The 11,333-nt window shown below is 49.1% G+C and overlaps 3 protein-coding genes across 3 annotated transcripts in view; 2 read left to right on the top strand and 1 right to left on the bottom strand.

Moving 5' to 3' along the window:
* Pmar_PMAR028161 (hypothetical protein) overlaps nt 1–1,957 on the bottom strand; it is a gene marked incomplete at both ends in the record, with an annotated part of 4,588 nt that extends 2,631 nt beyond the window's left edge. Inside the window, 12 exons of the mRNA XM_002774112.1 lie at nt 61–225; nt 291–439; nt 489–635; nt 681–752; nt 801–876; nt 918–981; nt 1,030–1,137; nt 1,300–1,451; nt 1,504–1,562; nt 1,613–1,698; nt 1,744–1,844; nt 1,901–1,957. Of these exons, the coding sequence (XP_002774158.1) occupies nt 61–225; nt 291–439; nt 489–635; nt 681–752; nt 801–876; nt 918–981; nt 1,030–1,137; nt 1,300–1,451; nt 1,504–1,562; nt 1,613–1,698; nt 1,744–1,844; nt 1,901–1,957 (1,236 nt within the window). The remainder of the gene's footprint in view (nt 1–60; nt 226–290; nt 440–488; nt 636–680; nt 753–800; nt 877–917; nt 982–1,029; nt 1,138–1,299; nt 1,452–1,503; nt 1,563–1,612; nt 1,699–1,743; nt 1,845–1,900) is intronic.
* A 1,081-nt stretch (nt 1,958–3,038) lies between these two features.
* On the top strand, nt 3,039–4,118 carry Pmar_PMAR028160 (diacylglycerol o-acyltransferase, putative; the record flags this gene model as incomplete). The annotated part of the gene is made up of 4 exons (XM_002774111.1): nt 3,039–3,229; nt 3,280–3,758; nt 3,816–3,984; nt 4,034–4,118. Exons 1-4 carry the CDS (start codon nt 3,066–3,068, stop codon nt 4,116–4,118), a joined length of 897 nt encoding a protein of 298 aa, XP_002774157.1. The 5' UTR covers nt 3,039–3,065.
* Nucleotides 4,119–8,212: 4,094 nt separating this feature from the next.
* Nucleotides 8,213–9,130, top strand: Pmar_PMAR028159 (hypothetical protein; the record flags this gene model as incomplete). The annotated part of the gene is made up of 1 exon (XM_002774110.1): nt 8,213–9,130. The coding sequence occupies one exon, from the start codon at nt 8,213–8,215 to the stop codon at nt 9,128–9,130; it is 918 nt and encodes a 305-aa protein (XP_002774156.1).
* Between the last annotated feature and the right edge of the window lie 2,203 nt (nt 9,131–11,333).

Here is an 11,333-nt window from a genome sequence, read left to right as displayed (position 1 = left end):
CAAGTAGAGGCTCATAGTGTCAGACAAGCTCAGAGACACGTTTCCGAAACTATGCCCTACCGGTAGGTCAGAAATGCCTATGGCTTTCTCAACAATTTTGCTCGCGCGCTGAATGAACTCTTCAAAATCTCGCTGTTTGCAAATATTCTCTTTCTCTTCTTCGGTGAGACTGACGACGTCGTTTCGAGCAGGAGTGCTACCATCGTAGTTTTCCTGATTAGCGGCCTGAATATCACCACAGACGATATTCAAGAACGATGAACTTTCCGATTATTTGCGCCCAAACTAACCCTCGCAGCTGCTCTCATCTTGTCCAGTGCGCTCGAACCCCGCCTCGGGAATATCGGGTTACGGGCAGAAGATCGTCGACCCCGCGACCACGATTTCACTGGAGGCGATTCACGCTGGACGACACATTCCAACTCAGCCGCTGGGATCTCTAAAATGAGGAACCAGTGGCGATCACTCCGCGCCACTATGGGTGCCACCTTGCTCAGTATTATCGCGTAAACGTTCGCACTGCGTGGCCTTCTCATAGCTATCCCCCATCCCAATACTCTTCTGAGCCGATAGGCCCTCCTCTGGAGTTGCCGTACCCTTTCCCGAATCGATGCGAACCACCGATTGTGAAGTTACTAATGGGACCGATCGAGTCAACCATACTTGAACCGAATGCTCACCCGTTTCCAACTTAGGTTTGCGAAATAGGAGCGCTTTAACCCTAGCCGTTCCATCCTCAGTTGTCGTTGTACCTTGCTACATCAGATGCCCGTTACATGGCATTGAGCGGTTGTTATCACTTTCCTTCTCCGTAGGGAGATCGAGATTTTCGAGATTGGCGAGCTGCTCATCAATGGTTAACGTCTCTTTCAGAATCTGAACCCGGAAGTGCGGACGGGGAGGACAATCAGGACTACCTCTTGGATCTGTCGATTGATGTTGTTCGCAGAGGCGTTTTCACTTTCTGAAAGAGTCTTTGACCTGAGTTGGAAGACCCTCATCCTCAATGATACATCTGTGGTCACCCACCCCATCCGGCTGGCCCTGAACTTCCTCAGTTCCTCGACTCTCGTCCGTAAAGTCTCGACCGTTCTCCAATCTATACTAGCAGCGTTCTTTGAAGTTAATTTATCCATCCTGAGTTTGATTGGTCACTTCGAAGAACTCTCGCAGTATCGTCCCACTCAACCAGATGATCATAAGTTACAACGCAAGAATGGCAGTAGAAAGAACAGGCCGAACTGGGTCCACTCTGAACAATTAGAGGTTCGCTTGCATCTTCTGCAACACCTGTATCACAAATTCACACCCGTAGCGCCCAGAGCTTTCACATCCCTCAGTACTTGCTTGGCTTCCTCAGGAGTAATCATCTCCTTTGCACTAGCAGGGAACTTGATGCCCAGCGTGTCATTAGTGTAGCGAGGGATCACATGGACATGAACATGAGGAACCTAAATTTCCACCAACCCTGAAGACACTGTAGAATCCCATATCGGAACTCACCTCCTGCCCAGCGCATTTCTCATTGTTCTGACAGATGTTGAGACCGTCAGCACCAGTAGCTGAGAACAATCATTCGAGACCAAGCTCCTCCTCACCGATTCCCCATTACCCAGTTTCACTGCTCTCGCGAGTTTGGGAAGATCGGCAAGGAAAGCCGCAGCAACCTCAGAGGGCATTGCGTCCATCGTAGCATATCTACGATATAGACACTCCCCGGAGAATGAGTTGAGCGCACAGTACCCCTCCACCTTCGGCAGTAGCAAAGCGTGCCCCTCAGTCACGGGGAACGCATCCAGTATTGCGAGTGAATGCTCGGTCTCAAAAATCTTATGACACGGTATCTGGAGTAACCGAGACGGTGTTAGAGGATCGAGACAGAGGACAGACGACGCACTACCTCTCCTCGGATAATCTTGGCGAAAATGTTGTTGTGGTCGTACGCGGCTCCCGACATCTTTACGAAGAATCAATTGGAAATAACTGAGAATACTCAGGCAAAGGTTACACGAGTTGAGGAAGCGGGGGAGGAGCAACATACCATAAGTAGTATAGTGACACACAATTCCACGAGCACTACATGTACGATGCGGGACTCGGGCGGACTAGCCGTTCAGCCCATCCTTATTGTGCAACTTTTGTAGTGAGTACTGCGCTATGAGGTGCGCTGCTATCAATGTGAGTTCCGCGATCCTGAGGTGTAGCCTTGCACGAAGAGCGCATTATAGACGTCAGCTCTGCTCAGAGTGAGGTAGACGAGAGTGAGCTAACCGCGGTTGGCAACGCCTGATTCCTAAGCGAGGATTCCTCACTTGAAGAGATTGAGTTTACATCTATCTACGAACACAACATCACACAGTCGTCAATCTCAATATTTCTAGTAACTAGGGCTTCTCGGATAAGAGACGGAGCTCGCTTGGGATTGGAGTGTCGTGCTGCATCATCTAGGTCGCAGGTTCGATTCCCGATCACGTCATTTCCCTGACGAAAGAATTTTTTACATGTAGATCTATCATACCATGTTCAAACTCAGTTAGAATGAGTCAGGTTCTGCATTCCTTGGCTAAGCCCGGACTAAAGGCTATACAACGGTGTATGACTTTTCAACATAACTTTTCTGAATAATTGTGTACGCACGTACATACGCATGCACGGAGTGTTTGTGAAGTGAGAGACCTCCGTTAGCTTCGCTCGTTCCGTAACTATCTAAATCTACTACGTGCACTAACCACAATAGACACCCATGAGATGCAATACGAACCGGGAATTCGATACCGTTGAATACGTGAGGCGAAGCCAATCATCTTACAAACTCATCTAGGCGAGTCGTCTTCGACCATCGCAGAGGAGGGCATACTCTAAAATATTCTGTACGACCAGATGTATAAGACAGGTCATGATTACTGTCTATACACACGCATGGCAACGCGTCATTGACGCATTGTCAGACAAATCTTTCGCGTTCCGTGGCACATCGAACACACCTACTATCAAGACAAGCAGCTATCCAGAGTTCACCGATTGTCTAGACTTCCCTTAGCTCCTGCATCCAATTTAGCAATCAAATGTCCTCAACTTCGAAATTCAAACGACAGCTGCTATATGCGTTGGCTTTATTTCTTCTCCCGACAGCAGTGGCCGGCGTCAACCGTCGCTCAACTTTCACGGGATTCGTCCTGGCATACCTTGTCTATCTGTTCGACGGAGCGGAGTACGAGCCATGGAGCAGGTGAGGAGGAGGTTGGGGCGGCTCTGAGTTCTCGACAATGCTCCTTGCAGGTTTTGGCCTGCATTCTACCAGCTTGTGGGATGGCTCCATGCGCGGAACTTGAAGAGCTTTGCCTCCAATGTGGAGACTGTATTTGTGGACAAGCGAGCTCTAGTCCGGCACCCGAAAGTCATTTACTCTTTGCATCCTCATGGCGTGATGTCTATGTGCCATCCTCAAGCATTCTATAGCATTCCGCACGACACATGCAAGTTAGCCGCGTCAATTTGCTTCAAGGTTCCTCTCATGAGAGAGACGTACCTCTGGTGTGGCATGATCGATGCGGGTCGCCCTACTTGCATGACAGCTCTGGAGCAAGGATACAGTCTCACCATTGTTGTTGGAGGAACTCGAGAGCAACTAATTCCTTATTCTCCCACTCATGACACAATTTTATGCAAGAACAGAAAGGGCTTCATCAAGCTGGCTCGAGATGCTGGTCGGATACCCATTGTTCCCTGCTACTCTTTCGGGGAGTCCATCGCCTACGGTAAGTGCAAGTCGCATTAGCCCATAAACTAACAGGAAGAGTTCTTTCGTCGGTCAGAAACGAGCGATTTTCTCCTGTCATTCCGTCGTTGGCTGCAACGCCGATTCGGGGTTGGCTGGGCTGTAGCGAAAACGTGGAACCCGAGACGACTCAAGGACTTCGTTCTCGTTGTAGGATCCCCTATCACATGGGAAGAGCAAGATACTGTTGAAACCATTCACGCCAAGTAAGTATTACACATTTCGCCTTTCTCTGTTGTTGAAGAAACGTATCAGATATGTTGCTGCGGTGAGAGATTTGTTTTACGAGCATCGCGCTAACTATGCCGAGTATACCAACCGCGAGCTTCTCATCGAATGATTTTTAACTATCATGCGAATGCCTCGTAGTCGACAATTCTGCGTAACTTTCCACCGTTCGTTTAGAGCAATGGCTTTGGTTGTCTCAGGGTATAGTGTAAATAATCTCTTCACCGCCAAAGCAAGTGGTTTAATCACATTGACAGTCGTAGTTGGTCATCAAGCAGGGACGACCTTCCCTTGTAGTTTCAGTGTTGTAGTCGAGCGAGGCCACTCGGCCTCTTACTTCCATTGTGTTCCTCGAATTACTATGCTAGAGTGCCTTTCGAAGACTCATAATATTTAGTGTTGTCGACTTTATCGTGGACTCTATCGTGCACCGTCTGAGACGGTCCGTCTCAGCTCTCAATTACTCTACCGAACAAAACATGTACGAGCGTGGAACAACAATACTAGACATCGCATCTCATGAAGACGGCCTTCATTCGGCGGCCGCACCATACGAGTCAGTAAGAACCGGCGGACGCTCGTCGAACTCGAATCCGTCCCATTCGTTAGACAATTTGTCAGAGCCGCGCGGGTCCTTTCGAAAAAGCCAAAACTTTTCTGAAGCAATTATCAGTCATTACAACAGATGTCGCGCCAACGGATCCTACCTAAAGCTGCTCTTATTTTCGTTGTGCCGTAGACGAGCGTAGCTCCAGGCGCGGTCAGAAAACGCCCAATGGCGACCGAGAGCCCCTCATCCCGAGCGACTACTCCCAATATCACTGCTGTCACCAGGATAAACGTGAGGACGAGTGTACTTAACGGTGAAGGACGGCTCATGGTGGGCACCGCCATCGATCTGTGGACTGACAGCAAACCACATCTCAAACGATGCGATGTTTCCCAACTGACCTCGCGGCAGGACAGAGTTCTGCACACTCTTCATTACAGTGGCCAGCTAGGAGGAGAAATAACGCCAAAAGTTCCGGACATTGCATCATTACCCCTTTGCTATTCCTAGCCATTTCGATGATGACTCTTGTTGCTCGAACGGACTCGCGGCATAACGATCCGATGTCTTTGCCCTTATCAACTTGCTCGTTCATGCATGCTAGTACTCCCCTAATAAAGGGAATCAGTATGTATGTACCCCTACCAGATCCATACCGTTCCATGGTGTCCTCTACCGCACAATACTTCGATATAGGTTCTGCACATACAAAAGGCAGGGATTTCTCCACTGACTTTACACAAGCTTTCGAAACTTGTAGCGCCTTCAGGCCTAGGCAGTGCAGCCTAAGCAACTCGTGTCATCAAGCGCCGAATTGCCACTTTAACCTCGATTTTTGCATCCCTATTGTGATATCACTCTTCCCCACACTCGGATCTTTCGGGCACAGGCGAGCTACGTCTTTCTCACAAGGGTCGTCGAGAGGCCCACCGTTCTTCATAATGAACTCCTTCATGAAATGCGGCTCGCCACTACCAATTGCCTGAGTTTACAGTTGTGCCGACTACAATATAACTGCAGGCTACTGCGCCGGCAGACTCCTAATCTGCCGGCGAATAAGTCTACGCTATGCTAAACGCTCAGCGCTCTCAGCACAATGGTGGCCAAGCGCAAGCTGATCAAGATCTCTATGGTGTTCGAGAGAGACATCCACACCATACTTCGTCAGAGTTTAAAAAAAGAGAGTAAAGCTGGTGATGGTGATACTCATATCGAAAACTCATATAGGAAACATTCTTTGCTCACCGATGAGTCACCGCCGTGTCCAAGGTCATCAAGTATATGACTCAGTAACGAGTCCATCATCCCGTCACCCGGCCCCATCGAGCCATGCATGGGGAATAATTTATTGATGTCATCCAGAGGAATGGGCGGGCCCTCGATGGGCGATCGTTCCCCACTGCCTAGGATATCACCAAGGGGTATGAACTGAAAGAAGACCAGGCTAGTTCTGAGGCAAGCCAACCAAGCCCTGGCAAGCATCTACTACTCTCACGTGAACTCCTCTTCCTGCCGCTCGTCCCAACAATACCAGAGGGAGCAGTGTTGAAGCGGTTGAACTCGGTGGAAGACGCATTGAGAGCAAAACCGGGCGTGTACGAATTTATACAACTATGAATGAATGCATATATACTTCTGTTCAGACCTTGATACTTCCGGCGAATCGACAATGATAATCGTGCCGTCCGCGTTATTGTTCAGAAAACACCCCCATAGTGCGCTCTTCCACAACACGAGAAATATCTGTCAATTCGAAGCCCGTTTGGTAGGAGTATCGATTCGGTGGTAGAGTGGGAATTCTATTCGACCTGCATCCGGATGCACCACTGCTTACAGTTGGCCCAACTTATTCCCAACTGAGTTGCGGAATCAAACTAGTTATCCGATAGTTGCGTTCATACTCAAACTTCGGCAATCATGTTCGAAAAAGAAGCTCGAACCAGAGATCGAACGACGCGGAAAATATCGCTCGCCACAAAATTATTCAAGTTGCTCAAGGCAAAATCACATTCTGGAGATGACCTTCCACAGCGCTTTGCGGTTCCAACGCGTGTAGTTTCCGGGGAATGCGATGGTCAGGTGCTTTCCATGCCTTATTATGCATCGTTGTTATCCTGGTAAGAGACCTATAGTATAGGTCCTATACTGGAATTGCTTTCTTAATGACAGTAAATTGATAGGGTTAGGTACCATACCTGTGGCCCACAGGCTCTGGGTAGATAGGATAACCATCCGTATGGGATGCACTTAGGGTGTGTCTGGCGCCGTTAGTCACAGTGACTATGAGTCCTTGTGGTGAGGATGAAACATTTCCTTAAGAGACGATTAGTTTTGAGGTAACAGACCTTTAACCTATGGTTCATGGCTTCATACGGCCTCCCAAATCTGACTCGAATGTCACAGAGTTGAAACTATTACTGTAACATCTATCACTCTGTCAGAGTAACTCTGAAGTTCAGAGTCTGAACGCGTAGTAGACTTAGAGTCAGAAGCTCTTTGTGTCCACGTGGCGCCGCAGTGCATCAAACTTTGATGATCAAAGTGTGGTGCGAGAAGTTATACGTCCCGCACCATCCATAGATACTATCAGCGGACGGCGCTGATGCCTTTACGGAGGGGTTCAAAAAGGTATAGATAACGGGCTCGGGTGTACGCTCTCTTGCAATTCCAATGACTCATGAAAACTCAACACTCTCACAGGGTCGCTGTGATCGGCCAGATTGCTACCATGGGCATCCACCGAGGGAAAATCTTGCAGGAAAATTAAATCTCAGATACATGGTCCATACGGCGAGCAAGGATGCAACGAACCTACGTGTCAATACCAACTAATGGTAACTGACCCTGCCTCGTGAGGTCGATCCCGAGAAGTTGGACCGCTGGCAGGGGTCCCCCGGGCAAACGTGAGGGGAACTATCGTTATCGTTGGTGTTGAGACAGAGTCGAAGTGGTATTGTCAATTTGATCATGGTGAATGTAAGTTTGGAGCATTACTCTTAATGGCAGCATAAGCGTCATCGGAGAATTCTTCCGTTCTGGAGGTGATCTGCAGTGATTACACAAACAATCACCAGAATCGTTGAAGAGCGCGGGCTCGGCGTCAAGATATCTGCACCGTATGCTGTTCCATCAACTGTATGTCTAGCATCTGCGCCAGTACAGCACCGAAATCAGGGCGAAGATAGCCAGAGATGGGTTGAATCTGGAAGGGATTCCTTCAGACTAGCAGTCAGAAGCGTCCGAACTACTCCAAGTGAAGTTCACTCTCGCGCAGCTTGTATTCTGCTTGCCAGATGAAGGGTGACGCCCAACTATCCCAAGATGAAGCCGCAGTGCGGCTTCATGTGCGGCCGCCGCACATAGAGGGCATCTCAGAGGAAATGAAGTGATATTTGATGTTGAATTCCATCCGGAACTGGCGCCTATAGAAGGCTTCCATTAGAAGCTGGCAGGTTCAAGCTGCTCACTATTCAGCAGAGAAGACCTCGAAAGTCCCCGATACTTCTGAGTCATCGGAGGAATGACAGAGCGAAGGGAGAAAAGGATACTCGAGAACTTACCATCGAGCTGATTCGCAAACACCTCAAATCTCCACGGCGTGCAGTGCACACTGTGCTTCTGTCAGAGCTTTGCCTCCCTTTTTGTCGTACAACAATATGCCCAACGACAGCCCGACGAATCAGATGCCAAGCGAACAGCAGGGCCCTGACCGTCAACTCGATAGGCCGCGTCACGTTCAGTTGCCCGCACAAAGGGGGCCTACGCGGCGGTTATGGACCAGGTGGGAAGAGCATGAAGATGATTGTATCATCGCTGCTTATGTCCACTGGTTGAACCCGGCCAACCGAGTGGCAGGTGAGAAGCAAGAGGCTACGTTACACAGATACTTCAACGAGGCCTTACCCAACTCCGAAAGGACGGCGGAGCAGGTCAGTGTACGCCTGCGTCGAGTCCGACAACGCGAGGACTTTAACACGAAGGTCGAAATTTTACGACGACGTGCAGACCCCAATCCTGATGGTCGGGCAGACCTGCGGCGTGACTCTGAGGAGCATCCCGACGATCTTGAGCAACAAGAGCGGCTTAACCCAGTCCGAGATGCCCTCGCTGCGGTGGCAGAAGTGCTACGTGAGGAACGGCCTCACCAAGGTGTCCGAACTGGTGGTGCCAATGCTGCTCAAGTGCTCCAGCGGAGAGAGGCGGATGACCGTTTGTGCGAAAAGTTCAAGGTCGAGTATGAGAGATGGATCCAAGAGACTGATCGGCCTCTATTACGTGTGGAGAAGCGATATTATGATTCTTACCTGGTTGAAAGATCGTCGGTTCTCTTGGCTGAGATGCAGAGGGTGGTCCACGCCCCGGGTGTATCGGTTACAACTGTGAATGCGGCAGTGTATACAGCCGCGAAAGTCCTCATAGAGGAAGCGGAGTTGAGGGACAAGCGACCGCGAAAGGCTGCTGATGAGGAGCCGAGGATCAATGGAGGATTGTTGAGACTACTCCAAACCCGAATGCTTGCACTGAGATTCTCCTGTCAGGAGAATCACTGGTCCAGTGATTCTCCTGTCCGATAAAAAGCCAATCCAGTGACACTGGATGAGATGATCTCATTGAGATCGGAAAACTGAGAATTGGAAATCGGAAGCACAGACGTGCAGCGCCGGGCCTTCGGGTGTCCCCCAGCCTGTCACGCGGAGTCAAGTATCCCAGAAATCTTCGAGGCTGATCTTCTCTCTCCAGCGATGCCCCATAGTTGCTGAGCTATCGCTTGGGTCAATTAATATCCATTCTTCCAGGTTTTGGAAGCAGTGTGGATGCTGCAAATTTTTACCAGGACCATCACCTTGGTGGAAAACGTGGCCAAAAAAGTCTTGTTGAGAATTTGATCTCGACATATCTAAACAATATAATAGTGTCATGAGAGCCTATATACACAATTTAAGCTCTATTTCAGCTCTATTTAAGCTCTAGTTGAGAAGTTATGCCGGAGACATGAAACAGGCTCTTCATATTGCGCCTTCTATTACAGAAGGCACAATATGAAGTTCTATATCTCCTGCCAGTCGGTGGCGCCACACAGATCGGAATGAATATCTGGACTGAACTCGTCGAGAACGATCATCCTTGAAATGTGAGGAAAATGGTCATATCATCCTTATGATGGTCGCTGCATCCCGCATATCAATGAGCTACATCAATGCTACCGGTTCCACAGGCGCCTGTAATGTCCCTGTTACACAGAGACGTTGCAGGCGCCGCCTGCCAGGCGGGTCCCCGGTGGACGAGTTTGATGGCATCAAATTGATGAGTCCTTGGAGGCTCGTCCTTCAGAATCTGAAGTTCAGATCGTTGAGTTTCCTCATCATCATCGTCTGTCAACACTTCCGTTCTAACGTTGTTCCGTTGAGACTTCGGCTAGTGAGACGTTGAGTACCGAAAATTGTCTTCTATCGGCAGGTTCCCGACGGGCCGTCGGCGACGGAAACGGTTGCCGCAACATCCTGAAAGAGTAATCCAGAAGGCATAGCGACCGTCAGGCTGACGGCGTCAGCTCATCCAGGAAGATTCGGCAGACTTCTCTCGTCGCATGCGATTCGCATGATGCGAAGACACAGTACCGAGTATCGGTCATAGTGCAACACTATTAGTGTTAGATCTTTTGATGATCTCCCGAATCAAAAGAACGCAGAGCCACCCAGATAGTATAGAAACAAGTATACGATAACCTCGGTAGCTCAGAAAGGTAGAAGAGCCACAAGTAGAGCGACGGGACAAGGATCGCCGAGAGGCGAATGACGGCTTGAGAGACCACAAAACTCAGATACGAATAACTGAGGGAGGAATCTTCTGCCGTTTCACTGGCAACCGTTTCCTCACAACTCGGGCGAATCTTTCAAGTGAGCAGATATGCTGAATGGAAATGCAATAAGTTGAATATACTTGAATATATGAAGTTGAGAATAATCAATAATCTTAGTCGTCATCATCCGATTCCACATAGCCTATGACTCATAGCACCAGTAGTACGAATCAGGATCCTATCAATGCCAATCCAGATAGCCCCCGAACGAATACCGCGACCTCAACTATTCCTCAACCACCAATAATTGTTTGTCTACCTCATACGCCGCCTGTAGCTCTGTCATCGATGGATTGTGTTGACTGATTTTGGTGATGGGAGGCCAAAGCCCAACACCCCAAAAAAGTTGCTATACCACCTTGAACCCAAACCGCACACTCAACTTGACCTTGGTCTTACAAACCACCATGAACAGAACAGGAGAGTTCTCCCATCAGTTGAATATACCGAAGCAAACTAATCAAACTAAGGAACAAAGATTGTTCGCAAGTGTATCCGGAAAAGGCCTACAGTTCTAGCAGGCAACACCACCTCACCTACCAGAGCCTCCTATCTCCTAGAAGTTCTAGGCTAGAACGATTCAGTGGATCGCTACCAAGTTGGTAGCGACAGACCCTTTCGTATAGCTCAGACGTATGATGTCGCCAATAAGCACCTCCTGCTCAATGAGGCAAAACCACACGGAGTATTGAGGAGCTCGACAGAGAAAAGAGTTTCCAGCGCTCCAGACGATGACCGCAAAAAGTCAATCACCGGAAATGTCATGTAATGACAGACACAGAAGAAATCGTCCCAGAGATAACAGCCAAGCCTCGATCCGGGCCGTGAAAACATGTGGTGAATCCATCTAAGTCTGCCCGATGCTACATCGAATAATACTTCCACCATACAATACCGCGCTGAAACCCACCCGAGGA

This window comes from Perkinsus marinus (genome assembly GCF_000006405.1).
Source record: "Perkinsus marinus ATCC 50983 genomic scaffold scf_1104296958686, whole genome shotgun sequence".
NCBI lineage: Eukaryota > Perkinsozoa > Perkinsida > Perkinsidae > Perkinsus > Perkinsus marinus.
The sequence above is the reverse complement of the archived record's forward strand: the minus strand, read 5'-3'. Positions and strand labels throughout refer to the sequence as shown.